At 40.1% G+C, this 15,384-nt stretch overlaps 1 protein-coding gene across 2 annotated transcripts in view; it reads left to right on the top strand.

The window, feature by feature from the left end:
• Positions 1-15,384, top strand: part of vap (RAS p21 protein activator vap) — a 446,783-nt gene that overhangs the window by 188,418 nt on the left and 242,981 nt on the right. For both annotated transcript variants that reach the window (XR_010858638.2, XM_067137984.2), the window contains exon 9: positions 10,090-10,202. Coding sequence is in view for 1 of the 2 variants with exons in the window: in XM_067137984.2 (XP_066994085.1) it covers positions 10,090-10,202 (113 nt within the window). In the remaining variant the exon portion in view is untranslated. The remainder of the gene's footprint in view (positions 1-10,089; positions 10,203-15,384) is intronic.

Genomic DNA, 15,384 nt, shown 5'->3' with positions numbered 1-15,384 from the left:
TGTGAATAGTGTCCCTAATTGTGTAAACTTGTGTGTGTGTGCGTGCGTGCGTGTAGACAGTGACGGGGACTGGGGGATAAAGAAATTAGAAACAGAATGGTAGGACCTACATTTGAACTGCGAATTTAATTTCTTTTTTATGCGGCTAAAATGCAATGCCTCCCCACCGTAGTGTGTAAAGAGGAAGAGCTCGCTCCCCACTTAACGGGTTAATAGACCGAACGCCTGAAAAGCCTTACATCTGATAACTTTTTATCACTTCCGTTGCTCCTCCTAAGCTAGATTTTCAGATTCACCTCCCGGGTTCTCTTTTAGTCATATTTCAATCCTTCTTCCCGCGCTATCCCTTATTGGTCCTGGCTTCACTTTCTTATCGGGTGGTTTGGTCACCAAGTTTGATCCCCCCCTGGCATCAGTTGTTCTCGTCTTCCGTCCTTTCGGCTTGAAGCCTCAGCCTTCTCTCAAGGTTCGTTTTCTTTTTGTGACACTCTTCTGGAATTCTTTATAAATCTTAGATTCTTGCGCACCCTCTTATCAAGCATATCCAATCGGTCCAGGCTTTGTCTCCTGGGATGCATTGTTTCGCTGGGCAAACAATGCGCTCTTTCGTCTGTACTCTTTCTTAGCCATGGTTTATTACGGGTAGGGACAGGTTTATGAGCGGTATTGTCGTGTTTTTATCTGTCCGTCCTTTTCCACGCAGCTGTCTTGATGTTATTTTAATCTAAGAAAAATCATAAGATTTTAAAGTGGTGGAAAGGTGGAACTTTTCAAATGTACAAGTTGGAATTTGTTATATACTGACTGAGCAAATGTCATGGGTAGGGGTAGAAGAAAATAGAAATAATTCAGTAGCCAACCCCTTTTCATCAGGAGCCAGCACATTTTTCACAAATATACATTATGAACACCACAGGTTAGACTAGGATAAAGCTACGTATTATTTTTGAAATGTGACCTTAAGTAGTATAGTCTCATTGCATATAAGAATGTAAATTTATATTTTAAGATATACTAACCCAAATAATCACCAGTCACCTTCAAGGGCAGCATCTTTTAAAATTACACTACATGTGCCTGTTTGATTTCCCACCAGTAACATTCAACATGCTTAACAATGCAAACAAACCTTCAAAATCAGTGTAGGGTCTGTTTTTTTAGCATTCATTTTCTTGACGCACCTCGCTAAAAGTGCACATTCAGGATTTTTCATGAAACTGTCAGCCTTCTGCCGGCCCCGCGGTGTAGTGGTAGCGTGCCTGCCTCTTACCCGGAGGCCCCGGGTTCGATTTCCGGCCAGGTTACGGATTTTGACCTGGATCTGAGGGCTGTTTCGAGGTCCACTCAGCCTACATGATTACAGTTGAGGAGCTATCTGACGGTGAGATGGCGACCCCGGTCAAGAAAACCAAGGATAACGGCCGAGAGGATTCGTCGTGCTAACCGCACGACACCTGATAATCTCCAGGCCTCCGGGCTGAGCAGCGGTCGCTTGGTAGGCCAAGGCACTTTGGGGCTGTTACACCATTTTTTCAGCCTCCTAACATTTCGAGTGAGGATAGAATTTTTCGTTTGTTTTAAACATTTCCAGTTTAAATGGTCCTGAAAATCCGGATACACCTTTAGAATGTTTGTCGGCAATACTACGAAAGTTAATGCATAATTTACACTTCGCAACTCTTTCTTCATAGCACAGCCACGGTAGTCATTCAAGCTACGATTCTCTGCATTGTGTATCATTCTCATACTTCTCTGAATCAGTAACATTCAGCTTGCTTAACAATGTAACCAAACCTTCAATATCAGTGTAGGGTCTGTTATTTTTTGCAATATAATAAGATGCCATGAACAATGCATTCATATGCTGTAACATTAGCATTCATTTTCTTTACGCACTTCGCTGAAAGTGCTGAAATTTCCGTTTGCCTGAAAATTGAAATTTCGACATATTTTTGATGTTTGACCTATCATTGTCTTGAACACCATAAATTTCACGCTGGTCATTGTCGTCCTGAACTCTACAGTCGGCACTTCCATCAAGTGTTTTCTCACATTCACGCCCTTTTGTATCACTTTGTGTTACATTTACGGGCCCTACTTATGAAGAAATCTGAAAGAAGACACTGTTACTCACATCAGTCAATTTGTGCGGTTTTGTTCGTTTCATTTTGCCGATTTTCTCAAGTATAGTAAAATACACCAGCGGTAAATGGCTTCCGAGTTCGCGAGCTTCGATGTCTGATGCTCCGTTGCAAATTTTCCGTAAACGCACAGGAATAAACACAACCGTATTTATAAAGTGCAAACCGTTCAATACCAAGATGCTGTAATTAAATTAAAAGTATAAATATTGTTCGGTGAAAATACAAGAATTGATAAACACGTCATTCCATATGTTCTAAATGCAAAGAATGAATTCCACGGGAATTTATCAGCACTGCTTAGACAGCAATAGTTGAGGAACGGCTAGTCACGGGAAGGATGGCGGTAATGTAGTGTTTGTGGAATTATTTCACTTAGTAGTTCTCTGCATTTCTCCACAACTCTGGTCTGATCTTTGTACTCGGCTACCGATAGCTGATCATCTGTAATGGAACTCGATGTGTTACGATATGTCTAACACTTGTTGGACGAGTTACACCGATATCTCCCAAGACCGCTAGGCAGCTCCCGCGCAGAACTGAAATGTCCAGTTCCAAGGTACGAAGAGCAATTACAGAATTCAAGACTACCAGAAGCACAGAAAATGTTTATTGCACATATTAGAATATATGAGCTACAGAAAACAACGTGAAACACCACACGCCTTGTTACTTTGTAAAGTGATGGGAACGTACATGTAAGGGAACTCCGGATTTCAAAAAATAAATTTTCAAAACCGAATTTGAAAATTTAGGCGCCAGGTAAAAATTTTCAGGCGCCATGGCGACTGGGCGCCCGGTATTTTTCGACCCCTGGTCATGGGATAGCGGAACACTGATGCGCAGGTGTGTTGTCTGCGCACCACACGCCCCCTGTGCCAGCAGCAGTTGTATAGGAGACCTCGTGAGCAGTGGCTGTGTATGTGACAGGTGTAACATGAAACGTCGTCATGAGCTGACACCATTCGAACGGGGTATGTTGGTCGGTGCCCGACGAATGGGAAGTGCGATTTCGGAAGTGGTGCGGGAATTCAGCTTCACACGATCAACCGTGTCCAGGGTGTATCGTGAATGGTTAAATGCGGATGTCACCGTCCACAACAGACGAACGACCGGCCGTCCAGCCACCCTCGATGACCGTGACCGGCGACATCTGAGACAGATTGTCAATAGTGACAGACGGGCAACCGTGCAACAAATCACGGCTCAATTCAACACAGGCCATGCTAGACACGTCTCCCAGTGGACAATCCGTAGGAACATGGGTTCTATGGTGTATGGGAGCCGGCGCTGCACACGAGTGCCACTGTCAACTCAACATCATCGGGCACGACGACGCACACTTGTCGCCAGTCACCAGGGATGGACACTGGAACAACATGATAACATGATCTGGTCGGACGAATCATAATTTCAACTGCACCATGCCAATGGGAGGCACCGTGTATGGCGCAAACCACATGAAGCGATGGATCCCGCCTGCCTCGAAGGTGTGGTCTAGTGCGCTGGTGTCTCTGTTATAGTCTGGGGTGCATTTTCCTGGTATGGAATGGGTCCCCCTAGTTGTTCTGGAAGAGACTTTGAATGGTACGCGGTATGTTGAGCTGCTCGGAGACCATCTCCACCCTTTTTTGGCCTTCCAGCGCCCAGACGATTCTGCGGTGTTTCAAGATAACACGCTGCCACATCGCTCCCATGTCACCCGAGAATGGTTCCAGGAACATGCAGCGGAGGTCCAGCGACTGCCATGGCCACCCAGGAGCCCCGATATGAACCCTATCGAGCATATTTGGGATGTCCTGGAACGCAGGCTCCGTGCCATGGATCCTCCACCCACGAACAGACCAGCATTGGTGGCTGCTCTGCGAATGATTTGGTGTCAGCTGCGTCCAGAGGACTACCAGGGACTTGTTGACTCACTTCCACGGCGCCTCGCTGCAGTTCGCAGGGCCAGAGGTGGTCCCACACGCTATTAGGTGACTATCCCATGACATTTGCTAAGTCAGTGTATATATTCAAGCATTTCAGTGTAGGTTCCCTAGAATCTGAATGCCTGCATCTATCACTCCGGCCAGTGGATTGATTTACTGCTTGGGTTAGTAGATTCCTCTGAGTTTTCCTCCGTGATATTACCAGTATAAAAAGTGTAGTTAGTTGAGGAAGGACTACCAAGGTTCTGGGCCTTGAACACCGCAGCTACTAATTGGCTTCATCCCATCTTCCAGCTGGGAATGTTTACCCAACCTTCCACTGCTTTACTCAGTGCCACCTCTCATAGGTTATGTGCTGGAGTTGGATTCTGTTGGCATATTCATCATCGTCTAAAAGCCAATGCCTTGTCTATACAACCATTGTTCTGTCCTCAGCACCTCATTTCATTTCATAGTAATGCCCCCGTTTTGCCGGGCAGCTCAGCCGGTAAGCAAAAGTCCCAGAGGCGGAACGTTCGCTTACAGGCAACGCTAAATTATTGGGGACAGGGACAACCTAAGGACTGACGACAAATGAAAACACTAATTAAAAAAATGGGTTTTAACATTTATTATAAAAATTATTAGCACTTTCCAAAATTCCATTGATATTTTCAAAATCTTGAATAAAAAATATTTAGCTCTTCCCTGCTGGAATTCACCCACAGTTCTTCATTAAATTGCATTCTGCAAAGATACGAAACTGAGTCTTAATAAATTGTATTAGAAAATTAATTAACTTATTATCTGAGAATATCCTATCTCAAAATATCAAAAATCTGATTTTTAAAATTATTATTTAAATTAACAATACTCTGCGATTTATTTTGCAATGAGTCAAATTTTTACCCCACACGAAAAATCAAATTATCATTTCTATTAATTAAATATTATTCTAATTAATTACTTATGCTTCAAATTATTCAATTAAATTATTTTGAAGTCCAATATTCAACTCATTAGATTTTTACTCTTGTGTCAATTGACCTAGTGTTGTGCACAACTCACAATAAAGACTTAAAGATCTCGCATTGTAAAGTTAAACATTTTACATTTTGTGAGCTTAGTTCATTGACACGATCCTTGCTTAAGTATTTTCCCTCGAAGCAAAGATCCTAATCTATCTTATTCCGTCATAAAATTGCTTAAAGATTTATAATTGAGCTAAATATGCTCGCCCCAAAACAACAAGAAAATCGAAAACTTTACGCGCACAGCGTACACATATCATGACGAAATATCACCATGAAAATCACATTTACAAAATATCAGTCATTCATCCATCTCACATTCAAGCTTTGGTCCACGGTAATATTATCAAATAGATTTATCGAAACCTATCTCTTGATTTTTAATTTTAAATTTTATTTGAAATATGAGTTTCTCCCGATGACGGTATCAGACAAGAGCTACCATTACGATCGTTTGGCGTGTGATTGTAACAGGATTATCACTTTTCCAATAAAATAGATTCCATAACGATGTTCCAGGATAATTTTACGGTAGAAATCATCACTAAAAATTCCATAGAATTGCCTACAGTCATAGATAAATAAGCATTCGTGCATACGGTCTGTGAGTCACGACTACGTTATTTTTAATCTCCTATTATCTCAAATTATTGATCAATATGTGCTGCATAAGAAGAAATTATGTTCAAAGACACACTCTCTTCCTTAACTGACTCATGTAATGGACACACAAATAAAATCCTATCTTAAGATCCATTTACAAGTCTCAAAAATACCAATAACAGTAAATGCAAAATTTGTGGACATTCAAGCCACGACCAATATTCCAGGCCAACATCTACTTCAATATAGCACACATTAATCACTTATAAGCACAGTAATAATTACACTCATGACCTTTAAACATTCTATTAGACCGTAATAATGTCTATTATTATTATTATTATTATTATTATTATTATTATTATTATTATTATTATACGCGCGCGGTCGCGTCATCGTAGGCTATGGTTTAATGAAATCATAGATGACTCTATCCTATCTCGAATCTATGATAAACCACAAAAACATCAAGGAAAAATCCTAAATTCACAGAACACGTCAATATTCTGTCCCAAATAATTCAAAAATTATTCCATCATTATTATATAAATTAATAAATGTTATCGCGTGGGTCAAATATTTTTAACACTTTCCTCGACTTATCATGGGACAGTGAGAAATGTCACGAAGCACTCACTGAAATAGAACAAAATATAGGTCCCAAATACACTCTCACACACATCAAATCTACCAACACCAGTGAAAGAAGAGTGAAATTCCTAACTACAAAGACTATTAGAAATATTCAAGCAAGGACTACGTCTACATAATTATTACAACAGAAAATAGAGAAAAGTATAATTTAAAATCTTAGCTGTAGTAGACTTGGCTTCTGGACTCGGTTGATGATCAGTGAATATTAAACCAAACTCCATCTCCGATATTATTCTCCCCTGGGCTGAATTATGCCTCACATTTTAGTTACACATGGCTGCAGCAGGCGAGGACTTAGGACAGTTACAAACTCCGTCGTAATGTTGAAGTTCCATTCTTCCGAAATAGTTCAGGACTGCTAGTGATCTTCCGTCTTCTGGTGAAAGCTGAAACTAAAAGGTTTGTTTTAGTAATAGTTCCCAACACACACTCGATTCTCCAAGCTGGCACAGTTTTTACGTACTTTAAAAATTTCCTCAGATTTATAAAATTAAGGAAATCTGAACTGCTGCGTTTCTAATATTTCCGTATCTCAAAATTTCCTCAGAAGCAGAAAAAATATCTTTCATCAAATGAATGCTTGTAATGTTCAACGTCGTATATGCCGTCTTCAATTACACATGTGCTCTTACAACACGATGACTTGTACTTGTACGAAGCAATTATTCACGTAGACAAGTGAAGAGACAAAAAAGCAAGATTCCCCCAGATACATGGGTATTTATTTCTTCAAGACGTAGGTGTGTTTGTTAGTTGAATTTTATTGGCTGAGATTTAGCGATCGGGCTAACCTTGCGATCCAATTGGTTAAATATGACGTCAAAATCTCAAAGTATTGATCGCTTTTGGTCTGGTAGAGTTCGTGTCCACGTGCTACTCATCTGGTGTCTTCAACAAGGCACACAAAAAAAAACCCAGACTCGCTTACACGGTGGGGGAAAACCTGTTCCGCTGCGGGCTAGCAGAGACAGTGCAGAGTTGAAATCTCCTTCCTGGATGATAATTTTATGCATTGTTCCACCCCAGTAATAAAATATTCTTTCCAAACAAACCAATAACCAATTTTCAAGGGTGCATAATGTACCATAATTAAGGCTTGAAGGAACTTATTTTTTCCTCAGTCATCCTCGAACTTTCTTCCCCATGATTTTCCTTTCCGGCAGATTGGTTTTCTCGCAAGATGTGGCCACTGAAGTTAGCTCTTCTTCTCTGTATCGTTAGCATAACTTCTCTCTTCCCCCTTGCAGAATGCTTTTGTGTGTTCTCTTTTCAGTCCATTTAATCCATAGTGTTTGTCTCCAGACCCCCATCTCGGACACTTGCAGTAGTTTCCAGTCCTGATCTCTGATTCTCCAAGAGTCACATCCATGCAATAGCTCACTCCATATAAAAGACATTACAAATTTCTTCTTAATTCCAAAATCTAAATTTGCACTGATCCAAAGGTTTCTCTCATTACTAAATGCCCGTTTGGCACATGCTATTTGCCTTCTGATCTCTTTGCTGTGCCTGTTATCATTGGTGATTAGACTTCCTAGATAAAGGAAACTGGTGACTTGTTCACTATCTTATCAGTAAGCTTGATGTTGGTGTGAAGGATTTTTATTTACACGTAATACCTTGGTCTTATTAACAAAGGCCCAGGTAACTTATTTTGGAGTTTTATTTTCTTAACTCATTGAATGCAAGATTAAATTTTAATCATTGTGCTGAAAACCCTATTACATTATTTTATCTTGTTCAAGGGAGATAAACGGAAAACTTCCTCAACACTTGAGCAAGTGACATCACTATTGGCGAGCCGCCTCCTGCGCACTATTAGTAGGTATAAAAGAGGTAACTTAAAGGGTCGGCCTTTTCAATACAAATAATGGTTAAGTTACAACATATTTACTTGGGACTTGTTTCAACACTGTTTAGCATCTTCAGCCAAAATGTGAGAACAAGCATAGGTACATATGTACAAACATACACAATACACAAAATATTGTAACATTATGCTTAAATTTGAGTAAAATGGGGAATAAAATTAGTGAATAGATTTTCAATCACAAGTTCAGAACTTGACAGTCATTATCAGAACAACACATGGAAGGTGAATAAAATAGCAATCCGATCGTACAAACGTGAGTTAAGAACTCAACAAATATGGTTTTTAAGAATACATATAGGTATATCAGAATTAGACAGTGGAACTGTTGGTTCGGCATATTCAACTACTGTAAACGATACCTAAGTGAAAATGTGCTTTACTGTGTTTTCTGTGGTTGCAACCACCCAAGCACTTCAAGAACATTGAAGGAAGAGGTTTTCACAGACTCCCCAATTGAGAGAAATCTCCACAGAGATATTGCACTTAGCTATAAAAAATTAGTCGCGCTAATTTTCCACCAACCTGACATAGTTTCATATGCTCTACACATTTCAGAGAGTAGGCCTATGAACTCTCGATTATTATAAAATATAAAGCTGAAATCCTGAGACAAAATAGAAAACGTGTTAAAAAATAGCTCTGTGCCCACAATAAATATGAGGAGAATTAAATCTGTTCCTGCTACAAAGTGTGCATCTACATATATTAGGAAGTAATTTTAAATATCCTAATTATACTTTCAAAATTTGTTATTAATCAAAGTATTCCAGTTCTTGCCCCTCAGCAGCCTGGAATCCTACTATGTATGTGCCTCCTTATCGAGGATATTGTTCTCGGATCGCCTCCACTACACAAGGTGGTATAACTCTTCTCTCTTCCTAAAGGAGTCCGTGAATTGACCCAGTATACAAACTGGCGAAATGCTATAGACTGCCAGTTAACATTAGTTTTCATAGCCAGTCTTACCCTCACATAAGGGAAATTAGTTTTATCCATATGAAGACAACGTGCATGATTTAACACATTAGAAGAGTCGTTGTACTGAGCGATACATATCACACTTCTGCGCATTTAATTTATTGTTTCACTCTTTTTACAGCAGAAAGTGGGCATCGCTTCACATTGTTCGCACTTACACCAGTTGGTGTTTACCCGTCTTTCCCAAACAGATGCTGGTGGTTCATTTTCTAGTCTAGGTTTTGTGCACTTAAGTTCAAATTTATAAGGCTTCACTTTTCTGGACATGATTATACAATCCAAACAATGTGCTGACACTGAGAAACACTCATAGACAGAAGTGGCACGCGATATCCCGTCATAAGGCAACAGTGACGTCACACTGTTCTGTACCTGAAACTTACGACCTTCATATCTCGCAAGCTAATTGTGATTTTTAAGTTCTGATCTTAGCATTCCACTCTTCTACACAAAATCTAACTGAATTAATTAAAAACAGTAACAAAATATTTTTATGAGTTTATTGGGCCTTTATGTGATTAGGCTTCATAGATACGGGAAGCTGGTGACTTGTTCCACTATATTGTCTGCAAGCTTCATGTTGGTGTGAATTTGTTCAGGATATGTAACAAAGAATTAACCGAAGATTTAGCTTGCATCATCTTCTTCCTTTCCCAAAACCTCTTCATTCTGGCTGACCTGGCTGCCCTTTCTTCATCAGATATGACATGTTGTTTGTGTTGTTGTTATTATTATTATTATTATTATTATTATTATTATTATTATTATTATTATTATTATTATTATTATTATTATTATTATTAACTGACTAATCAACAAATGGAAACAATTTCTTCACATTTGCTGCTTTTTATTGTTAAATCGGAGTTAGACTGTAATTAAAATAATTTACAATACAGGATTGGATTACTGCTCTGAAACCATTGTGTGTGACACAACAGACAAGATCTCCTAAAGTTCAACGATTGAGAGAATTGCGTTGCCTACATCTCCATATTCTTGATGCTCATAGGTAAGTTATTTTGAAACTTGATGTAATGGTATAAGGATTCTTTCCTTGTTAAATAATTTTTTTTGTAGATGAACAGATGAGGAGGACGTTTACAGAATCTGAGAGCCCATCTATAAATGGCAGTATGTAAACATGAAGACATGATGTGTTTGTTGTCCTTTTATATTTTCACTTTGTTCCTGCTTTCTGTCACTCCCTCTATGTATAATTACCTACAATGACCTGACATTTTTCACAGTTTTCGTATATTCCTGCCCTCTTTTCTGATTTCCTGTGATTTATATTCATCCTGTTGGTTCGTGGACACATTTGATGTTAATACAGAGTTAATTTTTTAAAGTTTTCAATTGATAGGCTAGTTGATTCTTCAAATAGCACCACTACCAACACAAAAACCCATGTCTTTGCCATAATGAAAAGTATAAGGCATAATAAGGAGGGAGGTAGTTTGCTATTGCTTTCCTCACTGGATCAAAAAGTGTTACTGCAGCACAACCAGCCGTATGAGCAGCACCTTTCTCATACCTATGCAGCTTCCATCCTGTCACTGTCATATATGATACTTGGACTTCAATAGAAGCTACTTTTGTTCTGGACTGTGCCAAGCAGCAGATGCAGAAATACTGTATCCATCAAGAAATAGCAACAGTCAGATACTACAAAGCTCAGTCCAAAATTTTGGAGTACTGTGTTTGTTTACTATACAGTAATATGAAAATAAAATTTTAGCATGTTCATGATGCTGTTCTGTATTAACAATTACTGTATAACTACAGCTGTTTCAGAGTTACCCATTCCTGCTTTTCCTTCTTCTTCACCACCTCCTTCAGATGCATTTACTCTCGCTTCAATATGTTTGCCCAAGATCTGAAATCTGGCTTAGTTGATACATTCTGTTCCATATTGACAAAATCTTGTAGTTTGATTTGAGCAGTAATCAAGGCACATAAACTAGAGATGGTGTTTTCTTCTTCTAGTCCTAAATTTTCTTTTCCTTTGTTGTTTTAATGCCTCTTTGCCTGAAGCATTTTTTTCTTATACATGTCAGGCTAATGTCATTAACACGTTCAGTGCGGATCATGCGCGGGGCACGTGAATCTAGTTTACAAGCATTGATGTATCCACAAAGATGCACACAAAATGCTGTCAATTATGTACACTGTTTTATTTAGGCCTACAAGTTACTTACATATTTCACACTAAAGCGTATTTGACTTCAAACACTCAGCTAACATGACTTCCACACAAGTCTCGTTAAAACAACTCAACTCTACCCTCAAGACTGCCTCTTTAATATACATTGCCTGGCCACGCTTCTAGAAGAAAATGACACAGTATGTTTTCTCGTAAATTTGAGAGTCTCCAATAGCCTATTTACAACGTAAGGAAGTTTCTACATAAATCTAGTCATACATTGCATTGTTCTGGATTTATTACTGTGTGTTGCACAATGTTACATTGGATTATACATCATATATACAGGTAATAATAAATTATATACTGTTAGTTACATGTTCTTACATTAAATAAACTCATATTAATATATGTACAGCAGATGTTTCATGACATAACCTCACAAATAATACGATCATGTACATAACTATGTAACTAATAATAACACTAATACTAATAAAAGCAAACAACTTCATAGCCACACCTCACAAGTAATAATAATATATTTGCATTATTTACCTATGGGTTAGAGAATATTATTTCCAAGTTATATTAGTCTATTACACTTGCGTTAATATCCCCACTATAACTTGAAACAATTTCTACAGTCTATCACACTCATCGACTTTGCCTAGGTCGTAGATTGTATCTTCTATCTTCCTCGACGTCGCTGGATGTGTTCTCCTCTTGACCAGATCGTGCCATGTCGGGGGTTGGTGTCACCTTGCCGCCAGCCTCTTCCTCGGTGGTAGTCGATGTGTTCTCCTTCTCATCACCACATTGTGCTGTGTCATTAGTAGCCTCTCCTCCAGGTGGACCCACGGCAGTACCAGGCTTACTCTGTATACGCAACGGTTGGGTGACACGCCGCAACTCCGATGTGTGGACCTTGACCGGAGGGTTGTCCCAACTGCTTATCCACCTTGACAGGACCAACCCACTTAGGTGCGAGACCTGCGTGAAACTCTCGAATCTTATTACTGAGTGGGTGGTTACTTGTTGGGCTGGTAGGAAGATCTGGGTCTCTTTGACATCTTGATTCTTGGCCTGGGTAAGGGGTCTCTTCTCAGCCAAAGCTTGCTTTTTCTTGATGTCCTGCTGCTGCTTATGCTACCACTCAGCCAGGGAAACAGCGGCATCGTCTTGACCAGAAGTGGGTGGTGGACGAATCTCCCAATCCCCGTTGCTTTATAGCTGTCAACCAAGGAACAGCTCCGCTGGGGAATAGCCAGTGACGCAGTTGATACGCCGTCGCAGGGCAGAGAGTGACTACGGTATCTGACAGTCCCACAGTCAATGTTCCTTGTCTATTAGGTGGACCCGTAGCATCCTTTTTAGCTCCTGGTTCCGTCGTTCCCTTGGATTGGCCCTTGGGTTGTAGATAGGGGTGTTCCAGTGCTCCACACCCCATTCAGTCATCATTTGCTGCCACTTCCTTGATGTGAACTGACTCCCGTTGTCTGACAGAATAAGCCGTGGATAACCGTAGCGTCTGAATACCTCGTCCTGTAGAAGACTGGTGATGCGTCCCGTCATGGCTTCTGTTATTGAAAATGCCTCAGTCCATCTTGTAAAGAGGCCGGTGATTACTAGGAGTCCTGTTTTACCCAGTGATTTTCTAGGGTAAGGATCCATCAATTGCAGGGTTATTCTTTCTTTATTCGTGTCAGAAGTATCAACTTTACTTACAGATATTTAACAAAAACCAACAAGATATCTACATTCCTACTATACAAATATACAAGTCTATTATACAATCACAGATAGAGCAACAATATTCGAGAGCTAGATGATGCTTGCCCAGTATTGGGCGACGTCAGTAGCGTTGGGGGAGGCTGCAATCAAGTCTTTCATAGTGCACATTGAAGGACATAAAACACACTGACATAGATGTTGGATCGTCTGCTGCTCTCCGCAATCACAAAGTGATGAATCACTTGAGAAGCCCCACTTCCGCAAGTTTACTTTGGTTCTGCCGACTTCTGTACGGAGTCTGTTAAGGGCTTTCCATACTGTCCACTTCTCCTGGTGTCCACATGGAAGACTTTCCTTCGGCTCTATCCAGTTGGAAAGGTGGTGGATTCTTTCATTCCACATTGTGACTCTAGCATTCTCTGCGTTCCCCTCAAGGTTAACTGATGTGCGGAGAAAACTTTTCCTAGATTTTAGCCTCTGTGTGGCTGGGTGGTATCCATAGAGAGGATGTGCTTCTGAAGAAGATGCCTGGAGCCTTTCTTTGTTAGCTGCTACCTCCCTACGAATCTCACCGGGAGCAATACCAGCTAAAAGTTGGACCTTCTCAATGGGTGTAGGTTTCAGACATCCAGTAATGATCCTGCAGCTTTCGTTTAAAGCGATGTCGACCTGCTTCGTATGAGCTGACCTGTACCAAACCGGGGAGGCATATTCTCCTGCAGAATAGCATAGAGCTAGAGCTGATGTTCTAATCGTTTATGGTTGTGTTCCCCAACTTGTTCCTGATAACTTTCGTAGAATGTTGTTTCTGGCAGCTATCTTTTGTTTCAGGTTTTGGCAATGTTTCTTATATGTTAATGTGCGATCCAGCATAACTCCCAGGTACTTTGGTGTAAATCAGTGTTTCAGTAAGTTCCCCTTCCATAGTACTTTGAGTTTCTGAAAGGCCTGCGCATGCTGCAGATGGAACGCACAAATTTGAGTCTTAGCTGGATTTGGTTTGAGTTGGTTTTTCTCATAATAGGTACCTAGCTCTTCTAATGCAGCAGTTAGAGATCTCTGCTTCATCAAAGGTATCAGTTTGAGTAGTAAGTGCAAGGTCATCGGCATAGATAAAGCTTTTAGTATTTTCTGGTAATGGCTGGTCATTAGTGTAGATGTTGAAAAGAATAGGAGCCAGTACACTGCCTTGAGGTAGTCCATTCCTTTGATTTCTCCATCTGCTTCGGCGTCCTTGGAATTCGACAAAAAAGCGACGATTTTCCAGGAGAGTAGCTATCATCCTGGTTACCTTGATGTCTGTAATCATTCTATAAAGTTTGTGTAATAATATCCTGTGATTTACTGTATCGTAGGCGGCTGAGAGGTCCACAAAAACCACACCAGTAATCTTCTTCATTTCAAACCCGTCCTCGATGTGCTGGGTTAGATGTAAAACCTGTGCTGCGCAACTCTTTCCTGGGCGGAAGCCACGTTGCTGAGGGATTAGGACTTAGTCTACTACTCCCATTAAGCGATTGAGCAACATTCTTTCCATTATTTTGTATAGGTGGCAGAGTAAGGAGATTGGTCTGAAATTTTTGGGGTTCGAAGGTTCTTTTCCAGGTTTCAGAAATGCGATCACCTTGGATTTTCTCCATATTTTTTGAATTTATAGGGAAGTAAAGCAGTTGTTGAAGAATTTTAAAAGCCATGCCTGTGTGGTTGAACTGAAGTGTTTTCTTTGTTCTATTGTGATATCATCTAATCCTGCCGCTTTTCAATTTTTGGCGCATTGAATTGCTTTCTGTAATTCCGTTATTTCAAATGGCCGGGATAGGTTACTGGACTTCATTACCTCGATTTTTAGAATATTATGTTCCATCTTCCTTATTGGGTGATTTGTTTTTGCATTGATGGCAAGCTGATTTGCGATTTGGTTTGCCGTAACATTTGCATGGACTGGTCCCTTGGTTAGATCGTTGCTAAGTCATTTGAGAAGCTTCCAAGCCTGTCGGCTATCCCTTGACATGTCAGTTTCCTCCATAAGTTTGATCCAAGCATCTTTCTTTGCCTCTGCAATTGAGGAAAGCAGTTTCCTTCCAGCTGAAATAGTGTCTTCACTTAGTGGATCTTCCTGAAACAGTGAAATATATGTGTTCATTTGGGCAGCTGTGTCTGAAGTTAGACCTTGTATATAGTTAACTCTGCATCCTCGTGGTATGGAAGCGCGGGAAGCTTTCTTCACAGCTTCAACAAACTGATCATAAAACTCTGGTGTTGGTTGGATATCTGATATTATTTTATCAAGGGTTGAGCTGAACTTCTCCCAGTC

The sequence above is a fragment of the Anabrus simplex genome, chromosome 1 (assembly GCF_040414725.1).
Source record: "Anabrus simplex isolate iqAnaSimp1 chromosome 1, ASM4041472v1, whole genome shotgun sequence".
NCBI classification, from domain to species: domain Eukaryota; kingdom Metazoa; phylum Arthropoda; class Insecta; order Orthoptera; family Tettigoniidae; genus Anabrus; species Anabrus simplex.
Note: the sequence above shows the minus strand (reverse complement) of the source record. Positions and strands in the feature narration are given on the sequence as shown.